General features: G+C 37.6%; 1 protein-coding gene across 1 annotated transcript in view; it reads right to left on the bottom strand.

The window, feature by feature from the left end:
* Positions 1-1,250: 1,250 nt before the first annotated feature.
* The window catches only part of eIF6 (eukaryotic translation initiation factor 6), a 110,148-nt gene continuing 86,484 nt past the window's right edge, over positions 1,251-24,914 (bottom strand). The window contains exons 5-6 of the mRNA XM_067150778.2: positions 17,134-17,315; positions 1,251-1,625 (exon numbers count right to left, since the gene is read on the bottom strand). Of these exons, the coding sequence (XP_067006879.1) occupies positions 1,616-1,625; positions 17,134-17,315 (192 nt within the window). The 3' untranslated portion in view covers positions 1,251-1,615. The remainder of the gene's footprint in view (positions 1,626-17,133; positions 17,316-24,914) is intronic.

Raw genomic sequence — 24,914 nt, 5'->3', positions numbered from 1 at the left:
ATGTGTAATTTAGTGAGATCTTGGGGGAAAAAAAGCAAAGCGCAAGCCCCCACCCTGGGTGCTTGATCAGCTGCATTACTAACTGCCTTTCTTGAAAGTTGGCATCTCTGCTTTATATGAAATTCAAATGAACAGACATGCTGTCTACAATAATGTTACATACGAAATCAGATTTGTCGGAGCCTCCATTATAATAAAGTACCCATATTTTCTTACCCTTTTTCAGCTACCATGTTGCTTCTACTTTGTTTTTGCTTTCAATAATATATTTTCATAACATGGATCTTCCTATCTCCTTTCACACCTGGCTACACCAAACTACATTTGACGAATGATTCATAGTTAAAGTCCTTCAACATTTACCCTCCTCTTCCTACTGTCTTACCCTTAAGAGATAAGACACCACATGGTGCTCAAGTCTAAAGAAACACCTACCTTGAACATAACTGCTTTTTTTCTTTCCGTACTTTTGTCTTGCCTAGTTTCCCCTCTCTGCCTCATAGCAGCATCTATTTTTCAAGAATGGCCATCACTGTTCTTATTCTATCCTCTGCTGATGAAGGCTGCAGCTGGTAATATCTTTCTTATATGTACTCTATCCACATGTACTAGCATAGTAAGTCACCAATATCCACCCGTTTCCTATAATTGTACATATATATTTCAATCTGGTTAGCTTCCTTACCTGAGCATTTATTTTCATTATCAGCTACAATAAAGATACAAGCTCCATCACTACTTATTAGAGTTATGGCTCCTTGGTGAATGGTCAGCATGGTGGCTTTCCTGGCCGGGACAAGGATTTTAACCAAGTCTGGTCAATTCCTCTGGCTCAGCGACTGGTTATTTTGGGTTTTTCTCATTACACATCTATTCATATACAGACAATATACCACACTACAGAAACAAGCTATAGTGAAATACATCCCCCAAGTTGGGTAACTTACCATAAAAGAGACCCGAATTCATATGTGTAACCAGAGTGTACTTGCCAACCCACCAGGAGGTGAGAAAAATGGCACAACATTAATTAGAAACTTAACTTAGATCTATGGCTAGCAATGATCACTTCTTGGAACTCCACCTCTGTAGTGTAACTGTTATGAGTTGTTATCTGCAGTCCTCGGGGGCCCAGGTTTGATTCCCAGTAGGGTCAGAAATTCAAGATTGGCAGAAGGGATGGTATATGGTTAAACAGGTACCTACAGCTCACATCCATTCGAGTTGTGTATGAAAGCAGCTGCACCACCTCCGGTCAAGACAAATTTACATTTTACTTACCAAAAAAATAAATATGTACATTTTCTTTAAAACATGTATTAAAGAATTGTGAAGTCATTAACATACATAATTCATGTATTAATAACACACCCATATGGGCCTCAGAGGTCTTACTTTTGACTGCTCACATTGAGTACTCATGACATTTCCATACAACACTGGACATCAAGCATTTATGTGCCTAACTGATGGGAAAAACAAGAACAAGTCTTTAGGCACAAATCAACTAGTAACAATTCACCCAGAGCACTTCAGTAAAGCTTACACATAAAATGTGCAAGTAACAAAGGTAGCTATCATAGAAGCCAGTAAATGCAGAGCCATCCATTCTTCCTCACGACATACTGCAACATAAGAAGCAAATGAAAAAAATTAATACATACAGTAGTAAATGAATAGCTATAACCCATTATGAACAAAATGAATCACAGGATAAGATAATACCAAGACATCCAAAGCATAGAATGAAAATTACAGAGGAAATGCTGTAACAAGCTTTTTAGTAAAGCAAGCTTGTAGTTTTATGTAAATAAAATATCCAAGCATAGCTCCTCATTTGTCACTTTCTTCCTACATGCAATCACAGGTAGAACACAGTGCTCAGTATCAGCAACGGAGCAAAGACCCTCTTTAAAATGTCGATGCCAGTAGAACACTATCTCATTACTGTCATGAGTATCGCTAGTTTCCAAAAGGTATTTTTCCCGAACACTGGCAAAATTTGAAGTCTGTACACTTATTCAATACACACGTTTCTTACTGTGCAGTACAAGCACAACTAACAATAGAAACAAGTATCTGCACACAATGCCGTTTCATTGTTCACAGGCTGTATATGGAGTAAAACAGTGGTTCCGTAATATTTTCCAACTGGAACCCAGGACACTCACCTCCCCCAGGCAAGCACTGCAAATCCTATGCCTACTCCCTTGATATATATATATATATATATATATATATTTTTTTTTTTCAGAAACAGTTATATTGGCGAATAATGTAGAAAAAATGAGGAATTAAAAATTCACAATAAAACAGTGCCTAATTTAAAAAAATTAAAATGTGCAGTTGAAACAATAATGTAAATTGAAATATATGTCAAAATCACGTATCAACAAAGTGTCAATATCAAGTTGCTGCTTCAAACCCAGAGAAGAGAATTTTTTTCTTTTTGCTAGAAGTTTTATGTTGCACTAACACATCAAAGGTTTTTGGTGACACAAAGATGGGAAAAAGTTAGGATTGGGAAAATAATGGCCATGGACTTAATTAAGATACAACCCATCATTTACCTGGTGTGAAAATGAGAAACCACGGAAAACACTCTTTAGGGTTGCCGACAGTGGGATTCAAACCCACCACCTCTCGAATGCAAGCTCAAAGCTACACGACCCTAACCACATGGCCAACTCACTTGGTGAAGAGGTTTAAATAAACATGTAACTAATCAATCAATCAATCAATCAATCAATCAATCAATCAATCAATGTAGAACAGACAGGAGGGGGATATGAATCAAACCTTACAATATGTCTAACTGGGAAAAGATCTATTGGATGTACAGAGAAAAGATTGATTGAGACTGTAATGGACCACATGATGTGATACTTGGCTAGAGGATGGTGGTGATGAGTATAATGAAATCAAACACAGAACAAATTTTTTCGCTCTTATTCACTAGTTTTAATATATGAATCTCTATTAATCAGGACGCAACTTCTCAAACACACCCCAGTTTGGAAACCACTGGAGTAGAGGGATGGTACGATGCACATCATTAACTACATACGACAGAATATATGCCGAAGAATACTGGATGTGTACAATCCAATTCCCGAACTCTTGGATCCTGTGTGTGTCTTATTTTTCTTTTTGCATATATATATATATATATATTACTGAAATGAAATCTGTAACTGATGTGCTATTGTCATTTGCTAGTTGCTTTACGTAGCACCGATACAGATAGGTCTTATGGCGACAATGGGACAAGGTGGTGGTGGTGGTGATTATTGTTTTAAGAGGAAGTACAACTAGGCAACCATCCTCTATATAACACTAATCAGAGGGAAAAATTGGAAGGGATGCGACACTTCGAAAAATGAAGGTATCGGCCAAAGAAAGACAAAGGCCACGAAGGGCGTGAAAATGAAAGACTCCCTAGCCTTCGCAAACCTAATAGCGTCGGGGTCGGAAAAGAACAAGAGTTGACCAAGGGAGGTTGGATAGGATAGATGAAGGTGAGGAGCCAGGCACTAGTAAGTGGAAGCAATGCCAGGGCTCAGCTAAGGGCCCCGTGGTCGCCAACCCACGCTCCAAAATTCAGAGCCCCTGAGGCCCCTTTCAGTCGCCTCTTACGACAGGCATGGGATATCGTGGGTGTTATTCTACCACCCACACCCACAGGGGGAAATGGGACAAGGAAGGGCTAGGAGTAGGAAGGAAGCAGCCGTCGCCTTAATTAAGGTACAGCCCCAGCATTTGCCTGGTGTGAAAATGGGAAACCACGGAAAACCATTCTCAGGGCTGCCGACAGTGGGATTTGAACCTACTATCTCCCGAATACTGGATACTGGCCGCACTTAAGCGACTGCAGCTATCGAGCTCGGTGCTATTTTCATAGAATGGAGGCACACACAATAGGTTCATGAATATAGCCCATGCACAGCTTCCAACAATGGTCAGAAAGCAGTTTCCTGGCACAATTTTTTTTTTTTTTTTTTTTTTTTTTTTTAAAGGGATGGAACAAGATCTAATGAAATTAGGAAAAGAAAAGTAGATATAGTATATCAACGGCATTTTTTTAATGTAATCAAAATGCAGATAGTTGATGAAATACAGGGGGTGTTTGAAAAGTCCGTGCAAAAATAAGAACTACTTACATGTTTGGGGTAAACCTTTTTTATTTTTCGACACAGTCTCCTTTTAGACATATACACTTCGTCCAACAAGGTTCTAGTTTGTTGATCCCTTCCGAATAATAGGATTTGTCCAAGTCTGCAAAATATCCATTAGTGTTTGCAATCACCTCCTCGTTTGAATAAAATCTTTATCCCGCCAGCCATTTCTTCAAATTGGGGAACAAATAGTAGTCCGAGGGAGCCAAGTCCGGAGAATAGGGGGGGTGTGAAACGAATTGGAATCCTATTTCCATTAATTTTGCGACCACAACTGCTGAGGTGTGTGCTGGTGCGTTGTCGTGATGGAAAAGGACTCTCTTGTGGGCCAATCGCAAGCGTTTTTCTTGCAGCTCGGTTTTCAAACGGTCCAATAACGATGAATAATATGCACCTGTAATAGTTTTGCGCTTTTCCAGATAGTCTAGGAGGATTGTCCCTTGTGAATCCCAAAAGAGTCACCATAACCTTTCAGGCCGAATGAATGGTCTTTGCCTTTTTTGGTGCAGATCCCCCTTGGTAACCCATTGTTTAGATTGTTGTTTGGTATCAGGAGTATAGTAATGTATGTATGTTTCATCCACAGTGACGAAACGACGCTTAAAGTCCTCCGGATTCTTCTGGAACAGCTGCAAACCATCCTTGCAACACTTCACACAATTCAGTTTTTGGTCAAGCGTGAGCAATTGCGTCACCCATCTTGCGGATCACTTTCTCATGTCCAAATGTTCATGCAAAATATTATGTACCCGTTCAGTCGAGATGCCCACAGCACTAGCAATCAGACGCACCTTAACTCTTCTGTCATCCATCACCACATCATGGATTTGATCAATGATTTCTGGAGTCGCAACCTCCACAGGCCGTCCAGAACGTTCAGCGTCACTTGTGCCCATATGGCCAGTCCGAACATTTTGAAACCACTTATAAACTGCTCTAATTGAAGGTGCAGATTCACCATAATGTTTATCAAGCTTCTCTTTGGTCTCCTGAGGCGTTTTGCCTTTCATAAAGTAATGTTAAATCACCACACGAAATTCTTTTTCGTCCATTTCTTGAAAATCACTCGACTTCCTTGATTCACACGAATGCTAAACACAAAGAAATAGACCAATATGGCTGAAACTTGGTGTGCATTCATTCAAGATTGCTACTAACTAAACATGACCTCGATACGTGCCAGTGGTGCCATCTCTTGGACTTTGCATGGACTTTTCAAACCACCTTCGTATCGGTTTAATCTCTACATGTTGTCTAGCCTATTAGAATTGTCACGGTTCATTTTATGATTCATTTAAAACAACTAAACTGACCACCTTGTCAGTACTTTATGACATAGCACATATAAGCAAGTTATGCTGGAGATGACACTTAAAACTGCTGTAAAAGAGCAAGCTTATAGTTTCACAAGACTGTTGGTATTGTGATCATACCCTTGCAACTTCCATTTTTACTGGAAGTCATTGCATTATCTATAATAATATTACAGTAAAACTCAGTTAAGGAGTTTAGCTCATGGTTAGAACATTCCCGTCGATATTGTCAGTCATGCACAGATAGTTTCAAAACCTGGAGATAAGGAAAGAGCAGTAACGAATTAAAAATCAATAAAACATTCATAACTCTTATTGTCCGCCTCTGTAGCATAACTGTTAGCACTATTAGCTGCCGTCCTCTGCGGCCTGGGTTTGAATCCCAGTATTGCCAGAAATATAAGATTGGCAGGAGGGCTGGTATGTGGTTGAATCGGTACGTGCAGCTCACTGCCACTGGGGGTGTGCCTGAAAAGAGGTGCAACACCTCGGGACGAGGACATGAATTTACTTTTAACTTTTTTATTATACATGCGTGCATTATGTAAACAGTAGAATGCTAATACTTAATAATAAAAATATAAAGAAAAAAGCAAAAAGTACCAGTCATTGACAGGCCGATAATTGGCAATGCCAATGACTTATGTTTCTATCCAACATTAATGTATAAGCTGTTGTGTTTAAGTCACCAACAATGAAATGAATTCAGTTAACAACCCAATTGGTTTCCTAAAACCATTTTGTATAATTTATTTGAGGTCAGTCCACCTGTGACAAGAACCCACGAACTGGAACATGCACTTTAACACACAAAGCTTAATTTCCTGGAAAACAAAGAGTTACACAGAAATTGTATAAGACCATTATTTATTTTTTAAATTTTTTTTGTAGAAAACTTTATTTTAAGTCACATGCAGCGCTTTATTTTCTGATATAACTGACCACTTGCGCATTATTTTGGTTTTTAGTAGATAAAACATGCGTACGTTCAGCTAATACATACATATTGATGGGTGCCATCTCTGGAACACATGCTATGACATGTAAAAGTATGATTTCCTGTAGAACCATTTACTGTATTCCATGCAGTAACTAAGTGGAAATTCCACGAAGGAAAAAAAAAAAAAAGGAAAGAGAAAATGAGAACTACCTTCTAAGATTTTTAATCACTGATAGCAGGCGTCACTTCATTCTTAAAAAAAAAAAAAAAAAAAAAAAAAAAAAAAAAAAAAAAAAAAAAGCAATCTGCTAAAATATTCATAATATGAAATTAGTGGGAATTGATAGTTTGGAAAGCAACGTATTTGCCGGAATTCAGTGTCACATGAGCTTACTTCTTCCTTGGAGTCCTTGGTCCTCTGAGATTATTGTCCACTATTTTGCTCACCTGCTCATACTTCATGGCCAATGATGTTCTACTTGGCAAATCTATAACTGTTTCTCAGTCAGTCAAAACTAATGCAGGATTAATAAAATTAGGAGGACATAACATTTAGGCCTAATTAAAAGAATTCTTGAAGTCATAAGAAGATCAAGAATTGAGATATTCTGGCATTGGACATTCAAGATGGATGCCCATAAAACGTAAGATGGTGCTTCCTCATAACAAGCACGAGCTTTCCAAATTTGAGTACAGCTCTGCATTTGACTTCAAGCGATATCCACTCTCAAAATTTTGACAGGGTCCAAGGATCTTTCTTAAGAATTTCCTCTCATTTGGATTCTCTTCATCTCACCATGGTGAGTGAGGGCCAAGCATTTGGCAGTATTTAAGATTTCAGCACATACTACTGTGGTGTAGTGGTGGTATTTGGCCTCTGCCTTTGACTCTGCTGCTGGCGAGATGTAGTGTTTACAGTGGACTATGTCTTCTGGTATGGGCTAGAATAAATTTGTTACTTTCATTGCCCTGTCTCAGTCTCATCCTTGGCTTGACAATATGAAAGTGACTGAGGTATAAGCGATGCTAGTAATACCATTCCTTATGCAGCCAGTCCATTATGAATGGCGTGAAAATATCGCTCATAGGGTCAGTTGGAGCATGCATTTCAGTGGGCTTGGCAGACTGATATGTAGTAGCAACTTCTGGCTCGGTGAGGAAAGCAACGGGAAACTACCTCGCTCCTCATTTCCCTAGCATGCCTGTTCAGTGATGCCTAGGCTGTTTATGACAGCTGTTGGCGGAGCTGTGGAGGATCAAACCAACCTTTGGGCTGAATACCCAACATAAATACATATGATCTGAAAACACTGCTTTGCCAGTTAACAAGATAAAAAGATCCAACGTACCATGTCATAAAACCTATATACAAAAACTGACATTTCTGAAAATTATTCCCATACAGCTAGCTCTTGATGATATAGATGGAACTTATGACTGTGCATGATACGTTGTAACACTTCCTCGACTCATATCGCTTCCCCATGCGATATCCACGGAGATTATATACGGATGTACAGTTACATCTAAAAGCATTTTGCAAATAGCTGTCAAGACAATTGATATTGATGACGAATTTCAAAATACTGAAAGCAGTCATAACGCGGTTGGTATTACGCTATAATGCTATTATAGAAAATGCAATGTAGACTATAACTATACAAGTGATTAAAAGAAAAACAAAATATATATTACAAAGTACACAACGGTCAATACCATTTCTCAATCAAAAACAGGAGTTCCCAGACATCAAGAAAACACAATGCCATTCTCAGTATGGTATAAAAACTATTCTGACATTTTTTCGAAGAAGATTGTGGTTTATTCAATAACAGCAATACTAATATTAATAATACCACCACCATGAGCACTGAAGAAGTACAGTGTGTCCCCAGCAACAAGGTATGCCTGGCAATTCGCAGCAACAACATATCATCTTAGAAATATCCAAATGTTCTTGGCATGTTGTGCAGAGTATGATTAAGACAAAAGCCTGCTGGCTCAATAGATAAAGTATGTACTTCAGAAGGACTGATTACTGAACAGCAGTTTCTCCAGAAATGTGCATACCATGCTCAGAAGAGCAACTGGACTATAATTCTGGAGTCTACCAAAAGGATTACCAGGTTCATGGAGAGTTATTACCTTCTTAATGAGCATAGATTTTACTCGCTCAATGTTTTAAAATGAATAAATATGATTAACTGGATTAAAGCTACTTATTTATTATTAGAACAAAGCCAAGCTTTCCGCCTAATTACATTGGTCTTTATCGGGGCATGGAACGTCTGCCAATGTAATCTGGTGGAAAGCTTGGCTTTGTTTTAGTAATGAACAAGTGGCTTTAATCCAGTTAATAATATTTATTTACTTATTACCTTCTTTTTTTCAGAAGTTTAAGCTAGGACTTGTCTGCGCAGAATATTACAATAGAAATGAGCTAATCATGCCCTTGTAAAATTTATGTTGCTTTCGCAGTTCTATTACGTAACAATATAATGGTCCGTTATTGGACATTATAAATTTTCCAGCTAACTCATTCTTGGTTGCCTGCGTTTCGCCCTCGTGTGCTAAGTTAGGCTCGTCAGTTGGTACTTAGCACACCACCCAAGACGCAAGGCTAGTGCATACCGTGGAGGCCACTGCATAGGCTACTTGAAGCCACCAGCAGTGCCAATGCACTATGAGAGCTATGTCTCATTTTCAAAAATTGATGCCTGCCTGGCCATCAAATGATGTAGATGTTGATTCCCATAGGGAACCTAAAATATTTGTCCTGAATGAGTAAATTTATAATACCAATATAATGGTCCGTTATTGGACATTATAAATTTTCCAGCTAACTCATTCGTGGTTGCCTGCGTTTCGCCCTCGTGTGCTAAGTTAGGCTCGTCATTTTGCGTTTCAACAACATCTACATCATTTGATGGCCAGGCAGGCATCAATTTTTGAAAATGAGACATAGCTCTCATAGTGCATTGGCACTGCTGGTGGCTTCAAGTAGCCTTTGCAGTGGCCTCCACGGTATGCACTCGCCTTTCGTCTTGGGTGGTGGGCTAAGTCCCAACTGACGAGCCTAACTTAGCACACGAGGGCGAAACGCAGGCAACCAAGAATGAGTTAGCTGGAAAATTTATAATGTCCAATAACGGACCATTATATTGGTATTATAAATTTACTCATTCGGGGCAAATATTTTAGGTTCCCTATGGGAATCAACATCTACATCGTTCTATTACGTATTGCTGAAACTAGACTAATTTTTCTTTGTATGTGTCCGGCAGACGCTGTGCAAGGGTTGCGCGATGCTGCAACACTAGCCCATTATGACACATCATTCTTGTGCTACCTTTGAAAATTCCAGGAATGCCTCTTTGTTGCACCACTTCGCGAGCCCACATTCGTATCGCATCTCATGTTATAACCATTTCCTCATGTTTTTCATGCGTATACCTCACAATTTCATCTTAGACTTTTCTAAAGTGTCCTTATTGTGGGCCACTGAATGCCTTTCTAGTAGAGTATGCATCTTTTAAGCTATTTTCGTCTTTACGCCAACATCGAACATTAGCTTCCTCATTTCTGAGTGTTTAACCATTAACTTAAAATCGATGTCATAATATCGACGAAAACTCACTGAAAACTTGCCAGTAATACCTGTTCGACATGTTTCTACAAAAAGATGATCCATCACGAAAATATTCCTGCTCTCTATAAAGATATTACTTTTACTGAATGTCAGGTACAACTGGCTGCCATTAGACACACGTCTAGCCATTCACAGGTCAAATACAGTCGACCAAAACTAAGCATCACACTTTTCAGCAGGTAGATGTAAATCTATACACACGTCTTGCTTGTCGGCTTCGGTCGGCTGAAGCTGCTTTCGATGTATAATAAAGACTCGTACGTTGAACGTCAGCAAGATTTGTGCAAATGGCGAGGGGAGAGAAGGGAAGCAGTGTGGTTACTGTGGTAGCTGCTGGTAGCAGCCAGTAGCTGCCAGTTGTGTTCATTACTGCTGTGCCGCCAATGCAAGACTACCCTTGATTTCTCACATAAAAGTCATCTTGGATTCAGAGAAATACTGTAATGTATGTAATAATTCTGGAATACCGGGCGAGTTGGCCGTGCGCGTAGAGGCGCGCGGCTGTGAGCTTGCATCCGGGAGATAGTAGGTTCGAATCCCACTATCGACAGCCCTGAAAATGGTTTTCTGTGGTTTCCCATTTTCACACCAGGCAAATGCTGGGGCTGTACCTTAATTAAGGCCACGGCCGCTTCCTTCCAACTCCTAGGCCTATCTTATCCCATCGTCGCCATAAGACCTATCTGTGTCGGCGCGACGTAAGGCCCCTAGCAAAAAAAAAATCTGGAATAGCAACTATAAATCTGGAATGTCACATAGGATGTTTTGGTCAGATTGTAGAGTGCAGTCTGGTCTTTCCAGTACAGTAGTATCAAAATATCATTTTCACCTAATGCTGCACATAGATTTTTTTTCTCAGCAGCGATGAAACATGGAAGGTGTTATCATAAAAGCACAGCTTAACTCTTAATTAGTCGTGCAGGTCTTCTGGACCACGTGTGTTATATTTTACTTCTCATGAGCTATGCAAGCAATGGAGATAACTGCCATGTGGTGTACCTTTTCCCACATTCACGGTTGATAACTCGGGCTAGTTACTTTCAATTAGAAAAGGTTTTTGGTAGCAAAGGTGTGTACATCTGTGTACTGCACTAACACGGTAACAACTTACTTGTGTGACCTGCTGCAGCCAAATTTTCTGCTGTTAACATTGAAATTACCAAGTGTGATTTTTTTCTTGTAACATCTTAATATTTCTTCCCTAACATCTTGAAATAAGTATTAGCTATTATATCTGACAGTCTATACATTTCCTACTACCTGACAGTCAAATTCGAGAGCTCAAAGATGAAAGCCTTCCTGTGCAACTGAAAGTGCAAACTGGCTAACCACAGTGTCAGACCACTAAAAGACTTGATGCCTTAATAATTCTGGCCACCATATGGGCACTGAGAAAAGTTATGATACGTGAATATACGAACCAACCACGGGAATCGGATATGTGGACATGATGATGATGCTTCTTGTTTAAAGGGGCCTAACATCAATGTCATCTGCCCCTAATGGTACGAAATGAGACCAAATGTAATTATAAATTAAAAGTCCAAAATTCTCCACTGACCAGAATTCAAAACGTGAGGACGAAGAATGAAAGGATGGATATGAATTTAAAACAATCAGTGGACCTGACCCGCAATGCCACACATTCACAGAAACTGATGCAAAACAATAGTATTACCAACCAAGGGACTGCTTCTATAGCACAATACTGAATCAATGATACTTGTAGGCTAAAGGGGTCCAAAATCCAAGTAATCAGCCCCTCATAATAGTACATATCGATAGGAAAGTAGAACCACGGTATTTGTCTGGTTGCAGTACTAATCAAAAGTAGCGGAGACTCGTGGTATTCCACACATTATGGTATTACTCACAGGTAATGAAATTCACACATGTAATACAGACCTATGGTGTTTCACACATTGCTTTACGTCGCACCGACACAGATAAGTCTTATGGCGACGATGTGACAGGGAAGGGCTAGGAGTGGGAGGGAAGCGGCCGTGGCCTTAATTAAGGAACAGCCCCAGCATTTGCCTGGTGTGAAAATGGGAAACCACTGAAAACCATTCTCAGAGCTGCCGACAGTGGGGTTCGAACCTACTATCTTCCGAATACTGGACACCGGCCACACTTAAGCGACTGCATTTCCTCAAAGCGAACACCAAAACTCACCTCAACACAACAGTACACAAAATAAAGTTAATAAGATATGGATTAGAAACAAAATTATATTCTTATTTAAGAAAAACTATTTTCTAAATAACCAACTATACCTGACGCACCTTGAGGCAGCGTGCCTCCTTTCTAAAGCTCAATGGAACATCTTCCTTGATGAGATTAGTAGTAAATTGTTTGAAGAGTTAGCTCAAAACCAGCTCATATTAGACAAGAAGCTCAACACACTGAAGGTTAATGCGACGAAAAACTGGAGTACAAAAAGAGAAACAAAAACATCACAACCATTTAAACAACTTGATTGAAGAATTTTACCCTCCCGTTATAAATTTGACAAAAACAGTACTAATAGAACAGGACAACAAGATACTAGAAAAAGGTCCGAAACACAATTGGCCGAACACGAACATAATCAACGCCACTACCAAATTAATTATCGAATCAGAAGAGGCTGTTAATAAAATGCCCCTGGAAATACAAGATGAGGTCAGATTTTATATTAGGAGAAAACTGAATAAAATCCTTGAATCAAAAAGAAAACCGTTATTTAACAATAGAAACCAAGAATATTCTGTAGGACGGGAACAGGAAATTAACCTCAAAAAAAAATTACCAAAGGTATGAACCTTATTGTCACTAGGGCAGATAAAGGGAACTCGACAGTAATAATGGATAAACCTGATTACATTTAAAAAACTGAAGAATTTTTCAAGAATAGCTCTTTTTCAGTGATTAAAAAGATCTGACCCAACAATTACATCTCCTGAAAGCAACCCTAAAAAATAAGTAATTTTTATTCACAGAACACGAGAAGACAAAACTAACAACCATGAACCCACGACTAGCAGTAGCGAAAGCTTTACCCAAGATCCATAAGACCTGCGTCCGCATACACCCCATCATAAATTACAGGCAAAGTCCATTATATAAGCTAACACAATTCATTCAGGAATTTCTAAAAAAGCACTATAATTTTCTGTCACATAAGTCTGTGAAAAATACCACTCCGTTAGTAAAAAACTAGATGGTTTTGAAATGCAGCCTTTCCACTCGATGCATTCTATCGACATAAATATGTATCCGAGCATCAATACTGAGAAACTTTTTCCAATAATCCAAAACAATCTAAATAAATATAGCAACCTCAGCAAACTCGAGATCCAAGATTTCATAGAAATTTTGAAACTAGTAGTTAAGAATAAATTATTCAGTTTCAATAACTGCATATACCTGCAGGATGGTTTAGCTATGGGGTCACCGGCCTCAGGGATATTAGCTGAGATATATATTGACTATTTAGAGCATACAGCAAGTAACAACAATAGTGAATTCGCGAACATAAAATTTTGGGCCAGGTTTGTAGATGACACACTCGTTATCCTTGACAAAAGAATTACTGATGCAGCCACCACTCTTAACAATTTAAACAATATTGATCAGCAAATAAAGTTCACTCTGGAATCTGAGTCAAATAGAAGCATAAATTTTCTGGATCTCACGTTAAACAGACTTCCTTCATCTATAGAATACAAAATTTACAGGAAAATGACACAGACAGCCACTACTATCAAGAAAAATTCTTTCTATCCCAAAACACACAAGTATGCTACCTACAACAGTATGGTAGACAGGGCATTCCGTGTACCGCTTAATACAGTAAATCTAAATAAAGAATTGAATACAATCCGCTTCATAGCAAAATATAACTTATGACAATGCATTTAGAGCGCATTATCAACAAATGAAAATATTGTCTAAATTCAACTCATAACTAGAGAGAAAACTAAACCTAATTATTATTCAACCTTCACTTTCAACGAAGATATTTACAGTGTTACAAATATCCTTAAGAAACACAACACCAGAATCGCACATCGAACTAATAATAGAAATATGGATGTCACCTATAATACCAGCTCAATTAACAAGACTAGCATTTACCAAAAGTCGGGAGTCTACAGATTTCAATGTCAAAACTGTCAATCCTCGTACATTGGGCAAACAGGGAGAAACTTCAAAATCAGATATATGGAGCATGTAAATGCTATAAAATATAATAGATACTCTGCAGTTGGCCAGCACATTCAAAATTCAACGCATAGCTTCAGTAACATACAACAAAATATAGAGGTGCTCATGAATGTGGACAAAGGCCTTATTCTTGACATCGCAAAAAATTGCTTCATTCACTTAGAGTAGTTCTTTAACTCCAATTCGAACGTGAATGAAATCTCAGAAAAAACTAACAGTCTTTTTGATTTTTAAATTTAAGTCTTTAGGTGTGTATAACCTATCACGTTACAGACCCCCACCACACTGTTCACAAGACCTGCCTTAAACCCACTACTCCCAACACGATCCTCCCCCCCCCCCACCTTCACCCATCCAGACCTACCGCACGTAACAGTCCGTACCTCCTTCTCACAAGGTTAACGTCTCAACACACTGTTCCAAGGCTGATAAAAATTCTTCCAATTGAACTCAGAATTTTAGATCAAGGAAAAGAATAATGACTATTACCACTGACTGTTTCTTATAATTTCATATACATCAGTGTAAATTTTAAGAGGCATAAATCAAGCCTTTCGAAGCAATGTGTATTGAGAAGTCTACAAATGCATTACACGATCAAAGTGTGTCTACTAATTTACATTCTCGCTTTGAAAACATTTGAATCAATAAGGTCTTAGCGGACTGCCAGATTGTTGTTCAGGGATTCGAATACAACTTTTAATATGGCTTGTCGTGCATTGGCACACGGACGGACCAGCCGGAGCTGTGTACCAAGTGATTCCTACAAGTTCTTGATGTTTTATTTGAAACATGGTGTATATAGGCATTTTAAAGACTTTTGGCTTTGTGAAAATATGTCAGAACCTTCTATTAACTTTGATTGGTAAGAAAACCATGTACATATCTCAGTGTGTCACTACACCAGTTTTAATTATTATATCCTTGCTCTTTTGTTTGTGATCAATTTATCGCTGATGATATTTAAATGTCAAAATCGGTCCCATGTTAGATAAATGTTGTAAATAACATCTACACAACACGTAATTGATATTGGATAGGTTGAACCTTATAAATAACTCATCTCTGTGATTTACAACCAACGCAGACCTATGGTGTTTATCACATAGGTGTACTAACCACAGGGACTCGTGCTATCTCGTGGTGTTCCTCATACAGTGGATACTAATCATAGGCAAGCCACAACCATGGTGTCGCTCACCGATGGTGTCGCTCCAAAAGTAGTACTAATCACAGGTACTGTAAAAGCTGGCAACGCACTAATCACAAACCTATTTTGTACCTAATATAGTGGTTCTACGCGCAAGTAAAAGCGACCCATGGTGTTCCCTTCGTGGTGGTACTAATCAGAAGTAGTCTCACGGTTCTAATACAATCATCCCTTGGTCGCCCCTTTTAGTCGCCTCTTATGACAGGCAGGGGATATCGTGGGTGTATTCTTCATCTGAGTTCTCACCCATAGGAAGTTGCGTGTTTGGTCCGCGAGAGGTATTTTATTTCCCTCAAGTCCACCGGCAAGCCGGTTGGACTCCCTATCAGTCACCTGGGACGCAGCACGTGGGAGTACCACCTCTCCCACTGCTACGCCAGCATTAGTAGGTTCGTGGGATATGTGGACAAAGCATGTACAGTAACTTTATATCAAGAGAAGTGCAAGCGAGTACAAGCACACACAAGCATACACATGAACACACAGTCAAAATGCATTTAGACATTCCTATTGACTGTATTCATCATGTACGCTAAATTTTTTATGTTTCATAATGTGTTTTCTTGTGAATGAAGGGTATATTTCATACCCAAACTTTAAGACCGTAAGAGACTAATTAAGGGTTAAAGGTTGAATGGATAATGATTTGGTAACATACTAGGTGAAGCAGGTTTGGCAACCACAGCCTGGGTTTGACCATTCTCCAATCACTATATATGCATTAACTGGCCTTTTAAGGTGGCAGTAAAACAAACCCTACACATGTTGGATGACAGATGAAGTGCACAAATATACGCCTACTAGTAACATCAAGCACCCAGAAGTGAGGCAGATTTGTGAATGGATAAAATGTGTTTGGAATTCCATTTCTCTGCAACTCACGGAGAAAATTTTTAAGAAATGCGGAATTTCTAATTCCCTGGGTGGAACAGAGGACGATGCGCTGTGGGAGAACGATGATGAAAACGATGAGGACAGATTCTGCCAGTGATGACTAGAGTGAAGAAAATTACAGGTAAGAGCATGTAATTACAGGTATCAATGTATCTATATTTTATACATTTCCATTCAATTCTCAGATGCAAAATTCTAGTACAATTTTTCTACTGCAGAATGCCAGATGTTGCTGTTAATCATACTATTATAATATGTCTACTGGTAGGCCTAATGATAATTTTACTGGTATGGCCTAATGCACTATCACAATTTTTTTTTAATGCAACTCCTGTATTTTGCTAATTCATGTATCATTTATAAATTTTATATTATAAACTTATATAAGAATTAACTTTCTGTAATAAAGTCAAAATTAGTTATTTTTCTTTTTCTTTTTTCAAAAACCATCCTTCCAAAATTAGGGCACAGGTTTTATCGGTGGAGGAGATTATTCATGTAAATATATTGCTGCTTGATTAGCATCACCCAAGAGTGGTTAAACCTATGGACGTGAGCAATGTTCTACACCTATACTGTCATATTAGCTGTGGATGGAACAGCTTCCTATTAGGAAAGTATCATAGTGACAAATGTAGAAAGGTGGCACCAACCTTCTGTAAGTAATAGCTTGTCTTGTCTCAAAACTATCTATTGAAAAACAAGATTTTAAAAAAATATATGCACAAAGAAAATTGTCTTACCTCTCAATAAGTGATGCTCTCATTGTTGTAGCAATAGCAGATGGCTGTGCTTCATTCAACTTGAACACACTCTCTATCACAGATAACTCTGTTGATGTTGTATCCATCCCACAGAATGAACACCAATCATTAACAACCATTCCAGCAGCAATTACTTCTGAGCCACGATTAATTGTTCCTGCCTGGAACAAAGCATTTTTATAATGGCACATGTAAGTATTTGAAATCTTAATTATTTATTTAACTTCTAGTGATTATTATTATTTTGTCTGTTTAAGAACCTATCCAATAGATAAACAGGTGAACTTATATCAATATAATGGACTCTCGGTAATAAGTAATGGAACGGATTTACAAGTTTAGTCATTAGGACATTAATACGACTTAAACGTTAGATGTAGGAGGCAATAGCCACATAGAGATGAAGAGATTATTACAGGATATGGTGGTATGAACCGCAGAAAAATGTCTATGAACTGATGATCCAAATGAAGACCCCCCCCCAACCCCCAAGTTCAACCTAAAATAACACCTCAGAACCGATTTTAAGATATGTAGAGCTATTTTCGGAAGTACAAAGGCGACACATTTAGCGGGTACTTGGGACAGTTGAGCTTCATTGCCATGTGTCATGTCAGCAGATCTGAATGTTGAACAATACTGTGTAAATACCCTGGACCACCACCACAACAACAACAAAAATATTGGTATTATGGCCTACTAACTACTTTTAGAGTTTTCAGGGATGCCAAGGTGCCAAAACTTTGACCCACAGAAGTTTTTCTACGTGGTAGTAAATCGACCAACAAGCCTGACGTAAATGTATTAAACAAACTATTTAAAATAGTTGATGTTGGGTCCACCTTGTCAACACACTTTTAATGATTGAAAATTATTTATACTATCATACATGTTTCAAGAACAATATGCATTCCCTTCATGAAGTCAAATCAAGGAATAAAAACAACATAACACTATCGTTTGTTTAGCCCGCAATTTAAAGAAGTATTGTATCCTAATTCACTATATCTATGAATAAACAAACTAGTGAACTATTATGAAAATTATCATTACATAAAATGAATCAGAATACCTAAATAAATTTAAGATTTTAAAGTAGTCTTCTTCTTCTCTTTCTCATTATTATTATTATTATTATTATTATTATTATTATTATTATTATTATTATTACCGTGGTTTGGTGGACCGCAGAGGGGTGAAAGAAGGTGCTGGGGTGAATGGGTCTATCTACAGTACAATATCCAAATTAATTTTAAACTTGAACTGAAGGTTGTATTTCTTCAAAATAACAAACTTAACAAATTTTCACTTGGTGAAAATAACAATGATATCTCAGGTACAATGCCAACAAGGGTGGAACACCCCAGAATAGGGAATTTAACTATCTTGGGCTTCAAGCCCTCGATTTACAATTCTGAGCTACAAGCTCAAGTTTACAAAATTTACAAAATGAGGAATAATTTAGTCAAGGGCAGAAATCCCCTAATTCAAGAGCACTTGCTCCCAAAATGACAATATCTAGCTTCCAGAGGCACCCTTCACTATTACAAAGCATGGAAAGAGCTTACAGGCTCTTGATTTCTTACAGCCCACTCACGGCAACATCACATCACAATCTTACACTCTCTGGCCTCACAAGGCACGAATTACGAAAGGAAATAGTTTTACACTGGGGTATCTAGTACCCAACCTACTGGGCCTTTGCGAAAAAATAACAGGTTAAATAAACGGCCTGAACACAAACTGAATGGAGGCGTACATTGCGCTCCCAGGTAATGAAAAATTAAAAACCTACAGGGCTCTCGGCCGATGAAACTGGGGCTAGTCCCAACCAAGCTACTGAGGTGGCTCGTATGGAAATAACTAATATATTACAGAAAGGAAAACAGGTACAAAATCGTAGTCACCTCAAACCAAGATGAAGGGGAGCTCGAGAGGGTAACTCACTCTTTATCCCCGATTTACAGTTAAAGACTTTATTAACTTTTACATTAGCTGAAAGAAAATTTACATTTTAGAAAAGTTTTGTTACATAGTTAAAAATTCGGCCCTTCCCCTCGGATAACTTTGCGGAGACAGCAAGAAAGACAGAATTTACGTGGCCATTACCTGGTAGATGTTTTGCCGGCCGAAGAAAGAGCCACCCCGCCTCCTGCCTAAACACACACACACACACACACACACACACACAGAGAGAGAGAGAGAGAGAAAGACGACGATCAATAGACCAGGAAACTTGAAAAGCCGCAGTTTATATACCCTCAGGGAAGGTTCGAGAGGATTCTGGACTAATCCAGACACACCCTCTCGTTTTTATTGGCTGAACCCCAAAGTTACACACAAAACCAAACAAGAAGCCTGTGATAGGCTGAAAATTAATTACAGAACATTTTCATTGGCCAGATTCAAAACTGGCAGAATGAGACAGAAGTGTTGCAAACCTGAGATTACATAAAAACAAATGAAAGTTGAGAAAACCTATAAACACAAAATTTCTTTCAATAACACTTCCTTTACCTTGCACCAGAGTGCATGACAATAGTTTTTTTGGTAGTGACATCTGTGGAAAAAAGTTCAAAACTTCTTGATGTAAACAAACACACAGCAAATAAAACCAGTCAAGTTAGGCAACTTCAGAATAACACAATTACTCAATACTATAGTGGTGAAATCTTCAAATTAAAGTTACAACTTTATGTAGTAACAATTTCACATTTTGGTCGATAGAGGAGTTCATTAACGCGCTTATTTTGAATGTGCGGAGTTGAGGTGTACCTCCCGGTACAATTATTATTATTATTATTTTTTACAAGTGAATGGACCACTAAGGATCACGCTACAACTTCATTTCTTTCTCTTCGTGCAAAGTTTTCTCTTGTGTCCAATACTCCTTCATGCGTTCGCTGGCCTGCTTCCGTTCATCTGTCCAGGCTCTTCTGGTCTTCCTAGTTCTTCCTGCGGCTTGAACACCTTCTAAATTCTTCAGTGTGTTCCTAAACGTATTCCTTTCTAACAGCTGGTCTTCCAAGATGCTTAACCTTTCCATATCCTTCTTCGTTTCCTTAATCCATGCTGTAGTGGTCTTTTTTCTCCAGAAGTAATGAAATATCTGTTCGGTAAGTCTGTCTGCGTTCATTCTGTATAGATGTCCAAGAAACGCCTGCCTCCTTTTCTTCATGGTGTCTCAGATTCTTTCCACCTTCTGGTAAACTTCTTTGTTACTCCAAAGTTTCCATCCGCTTTCAGTTTGGACAGCTCCCATAACTTTTCTGAGGATTCTTCTTTCCAGGACCTCTAGCTTCTCCAGCTTTTATAGTTCATGGACAGGCATTCACTGGCATACAGGCATTCTGTTTCGACCACGGTGTTGTGATGTTTTAATTTGGAATTCCAGGATAAGCACTTCTTATTGTAGATATTTTTTGTCAAGCCGTATGCTCTCTCCATTTTTGAGATCCGATCTTCCACTGCAGCTTTTTCTAGTCCATTCTCCTGTATCGTCTCACCAAGGTACTTGAACTTCTTGACCCTTTCTATCCGTCCTATCTCTGTTTCCAGGAATTTTGGTCCATCTTTGATGTTCGTCATGAATTTGGTCTTCTCTGCTGAGATCCTAAGTCCTGTTTGGCTGCCGATTCTTTCCAAGAGGTTTATCTGGATGGTTGCGACCTCTGGACTTTCTGATAGTATAGCAAAGTCGTCAGCAAAAGCCAAGCAGTTGACTTCAATCCCACCTGATTTTCTCCCTACACAGATCGGGATTATCCCTTGTTGTTCAAGTTCTGAGTTCCATATTCTCACTATCTTTTCTAGGACACAGTTGAATAGGAGTGGGGATAGTCCATCCCTTTGCCTCACGCCTGTCTTGATTTCAAATGATTGTGAGAGATGCCCGAAGAATTTTACCTTGGAGGTTGTGCCTGTTAGGGTATCTTTGATTATATTTGCCAGTTTGGTTTCGACTCCAAATTCCCTAATGATCTTATCCAAAGCCTCTCTGTCCACCGAATCAAAGGCTTTTTTGAAGTCTACTATTATTATTATTATTATTATTATTATTATTATTATTATTATTATTATTATTATTCCTTAAATGATCAAACGCTAGTTTATACAATGGGTTCTCTTCTGTACTTATTTCATTGAAACTTTATTCAAAGTCATTTTTTTGAGCAAGAAAAATTTCTAAACTTTCTAAATATTCATGAATTTTTCCTTTTTTGCCAAATGTATTAACTCCAGTCATTTGAAATGACTAAATTTATGAGTCATTTCAAACATATGCTCACACACTGCCGAATATCTTTTATGTTTGACTGCATTAACATGTTCTTCGTACCTTATAGCCAAACTTCTTCCAGACTGTCCGTATAATTGCCTACATGTTCGACATGTAAATTTGTAAATTTCCGGCTTATTTATACATTTATTCCTTATTGTAACTGAATTGAAAATTATCTTATAAGTATTATCAGTTTTGTATGCGACATTGATGTTCTTTTTCTGAAAATTTTAGCTAGTTTATGAGGAGTGCTTGAAAAGTTAGAACTGCAAATTTCTTTTTCACCTTTCACTGTTTAAATAAAGTTGTTTCTGATTGATTTTTCATTTTATTTATCATTCTATTAATAAATTTTCTGGAGTATCCATTGTTACGAGCAATTTGGTGGATTATATTTATCTCTCAATTATAATTCTTCTTAGCTCTAATTAAGCTGTAAAATGTTGCCTTTTTATGTTGACATGGGTGACTTGAGTCGTTTCTGATAATAGGATGTGTTTGAGTAGCTTTTCTGAAAATCGAAATTACCAGAATTTCTAGTAACTGATAAATCTAAATAACTCAAAGTTCCGTCATTCCCATATTCCATCGTAAAATGAACTTGTTTTTCCAAAGTATTTAAATACTCTAATAGACCACCAGGTTTAACCTTTTGTCCATCAATAATAACAAATATATCACCGATGCATCTTAACCATGTAATCAATCCATCTATTGTATTATATTCCATGTAATTCATGAATATGTTTACTAAAATGTCTGAAGCCGGTGAACCCATTGCTAGGCTTTTAGACTGTTTGTAAATTTTGCTGTCAAAACAAAATAGTTATTTTCCAAAGTAAATTCTAGTAATGTTGACAATTCTTCAATTTCCACCTTACTTAATTTGCTGCATAGCATTAAATTCTTTCTTACTATTTTTATAGTATCGATGGTAGGAATGTTGGAGTACATATCTTTGATATCCAAACTATGTATCGTGTAGTAGTCTGTTAGCTCAAAGTTTTTGATTCTGTTACACAAGTCAACAGTATTAATTAGGTGCCTCTTGCTATTAAACTTATAGAGTTCTTTTAAAAATCCTTGTATAAATTTGGCTGTCTTATGTACTGGCCTATTTCTAACATTAACTGTTAGTCTAATAGGAATTTCTTGTTTATGAATTTTTGATAGCACCCTTAAAGTAGGTATCCCTGGGCTCATGTTAAGTAGACAGTATCTTTGGAGTCTAATAAAAATGTTACGTTATTGATAATTTTAAGATTTTTCTGCATACATGACATAGGATCTTTTTTCACCAATTCAAAATTATTGCTCGTTAGAAAATTCTTAGTCTTTTCTTCTTCTTTTTCTTTTGAATGGACCTACTTTGGACCACGCTTGTTCAAGTGTTGGGCTTTGATCTTTGCCCAGTATCGTCACATCTTCTGCTGGTGTAACTCCTTTCTCTGTTCTGTCCAGGGGATACCTTTCCTTCAGGGTTTTTCCTGAAATTCATGGAATTCCTTCAGGGTGCATCCCACACTGTCTGTTTTGGAGATTTGTTATTCCCAGTTCTTTAATATCCTTCTCAGTTTCTGTCAACCAAGTGGTATGAATGAACCTCCTTGTTTTGCCAGAGGGTGAACAGACGGTTGGTCAGTCTTTTTGGAGCCAATCTTGCAACATGGCCATAGTAAGTTACCCTTCTTTTCTTTGCACAGTCAGAGAGCCTCTCAATATGATCGTAGAGCTCAGAGTTATACTGCCTTCGGAATTTCCCTCTTCCTTTACCGAGCCTAGAATCTTCCTGAGGATTCTCCTCTCTCTGATTTCCAATTTCTCTACCAGAACTCTTCTGTTCAAGATAAGACACTCCATGGTATACAGGGCTTCTGGTCATTTGACTGATGTGTAGTTTTTTAGTTTCAGGTTGCGTGACAGGAATTTCTTGTTGTAGGTGTTCTTAGTCAGTTGATAGGCTAGTTCCAACTTGCTGACCCTCATGGATAATGATGCTCTTTCTGACAAGTTAGGTTCAATTCATTCACTGAGATACATAAATTTCTCAGTCCTCTTCATGTTTCCCTGCTCTAGTAACATCTCTCTGTTAGCTTCCTTAATGTTTGTGAAGAATGTTTGTGTTAAAAATAATTAAAGGGGGCGGATTTTTTTGAAAATATATATATTTTTTTTTTTTTTGCATTTTCGGTAATCGAGGATTTTTGGAAATTTTGAGGTTAGTGAAAAAATAATTAAAATAGATTTAGTTGATAAAGATTAGTAACAATTTTGAAATTATCTGAAATTTAAAAATTTTTGAATAAAGGCCATATTTAAGATTGTTTCTGGAATAGTTAATAGTTTTTAGTAAGAAATTTTGGTCAGTTACAATAGTTTTATATATATATACACATTTATATAATATTAATTACATATAGAAAAGGTACATTAATTAATAACTTATTGATATACAAACCCCCGATAACGTCAATAACAAATATACTTGAGAGAGAAAAAGAGGATCTTATAGATATTTCTAGCATTGTAGGGGGTATATATCTACATATATATTATATATGAATTTATATATTAATAAATGTTTATATAATATATACTTTAGATATAGGTATAAATATATAATAACCTATATTCATTATCTATTTAATTTTTGGTAATAAATTAAAGTATTTATTTTAAATATGCATTTATATTAATATACCTATTTAAGTATATATTTCAAGAAATATACACACAAAAAAAAATTACTGTGTTTATTATTCTAATTGCATATTTTTTACGTGCCACTTTGGTGCGGCGACTACAGTACTAATGAGCTTGTAAAGTAAAATAATTAGTATTAAGTGAATGTGTCCCATGTGTTATTTTGTGGATAAGTGAATATTTTCATTGTATAGGGGCGAAAAATGCGATGAAAATTCAACGCCAGGAAATACTCATAACGGGTTCATTATATTGAATATCAACATTTATGTGATGTTATGTTACAATTAATGATATAATTATTTGATCCATTGTCCTGAATGAGGACAAATATTTCATGTTCCCTATGGGAATCAACATCTATATCATCTGATGGCCAGGCATAGTCTCTCATAGTGCATTGGCACTGCTGGGGGCTTCAAGTAGCCTATGCAGTGGCCTCCATGGTATGCACTAGTCTTGCGTCTTGGTAGGTGTGCTAAGGACCAACTGATGAGACCAACTTAGCACATGAGGGCGAAATGCAGACAACCAAGAATGAGTTAGCTGAAAATTATAATGTCCAATAACAGACTATTATATTGGAATTCTGTTTTCTCCAGCAACTCTGAAGACCCACTTTGGCAGCCTGATTCCTGAAGCAATTTACCTGTGTTGTTGCCATTTCAAGAGAATCAGCAATCAGTGCCACATCATCTGCATAGGCCAGGCAATCTACAACCAGTCCATCATTCTTACGGCCCAAGTAGACACCACTCTGAACACCCAAGTTGAT

This window comes from Anabrus simplex, chromosome 7, assembly GCF_040414725.1.
Source record: "Anabrus simplex isolate iqAnaSimp1 chromosome 7, ASM4041472v1, whole genome shotgun sequence".
Classification (NCBI taxonomy): domain Eukaryota; kingdom Metazoa; phylum Arthropoda; class Insecta; order Orthoptera; family Tettigoniidae; genus Anabrus; species Anabrus simplex.
Note: the sequence above shows the minus strand (reverse complement) of the source record. Positions and strands in the feature narration are given on the sequence as shown.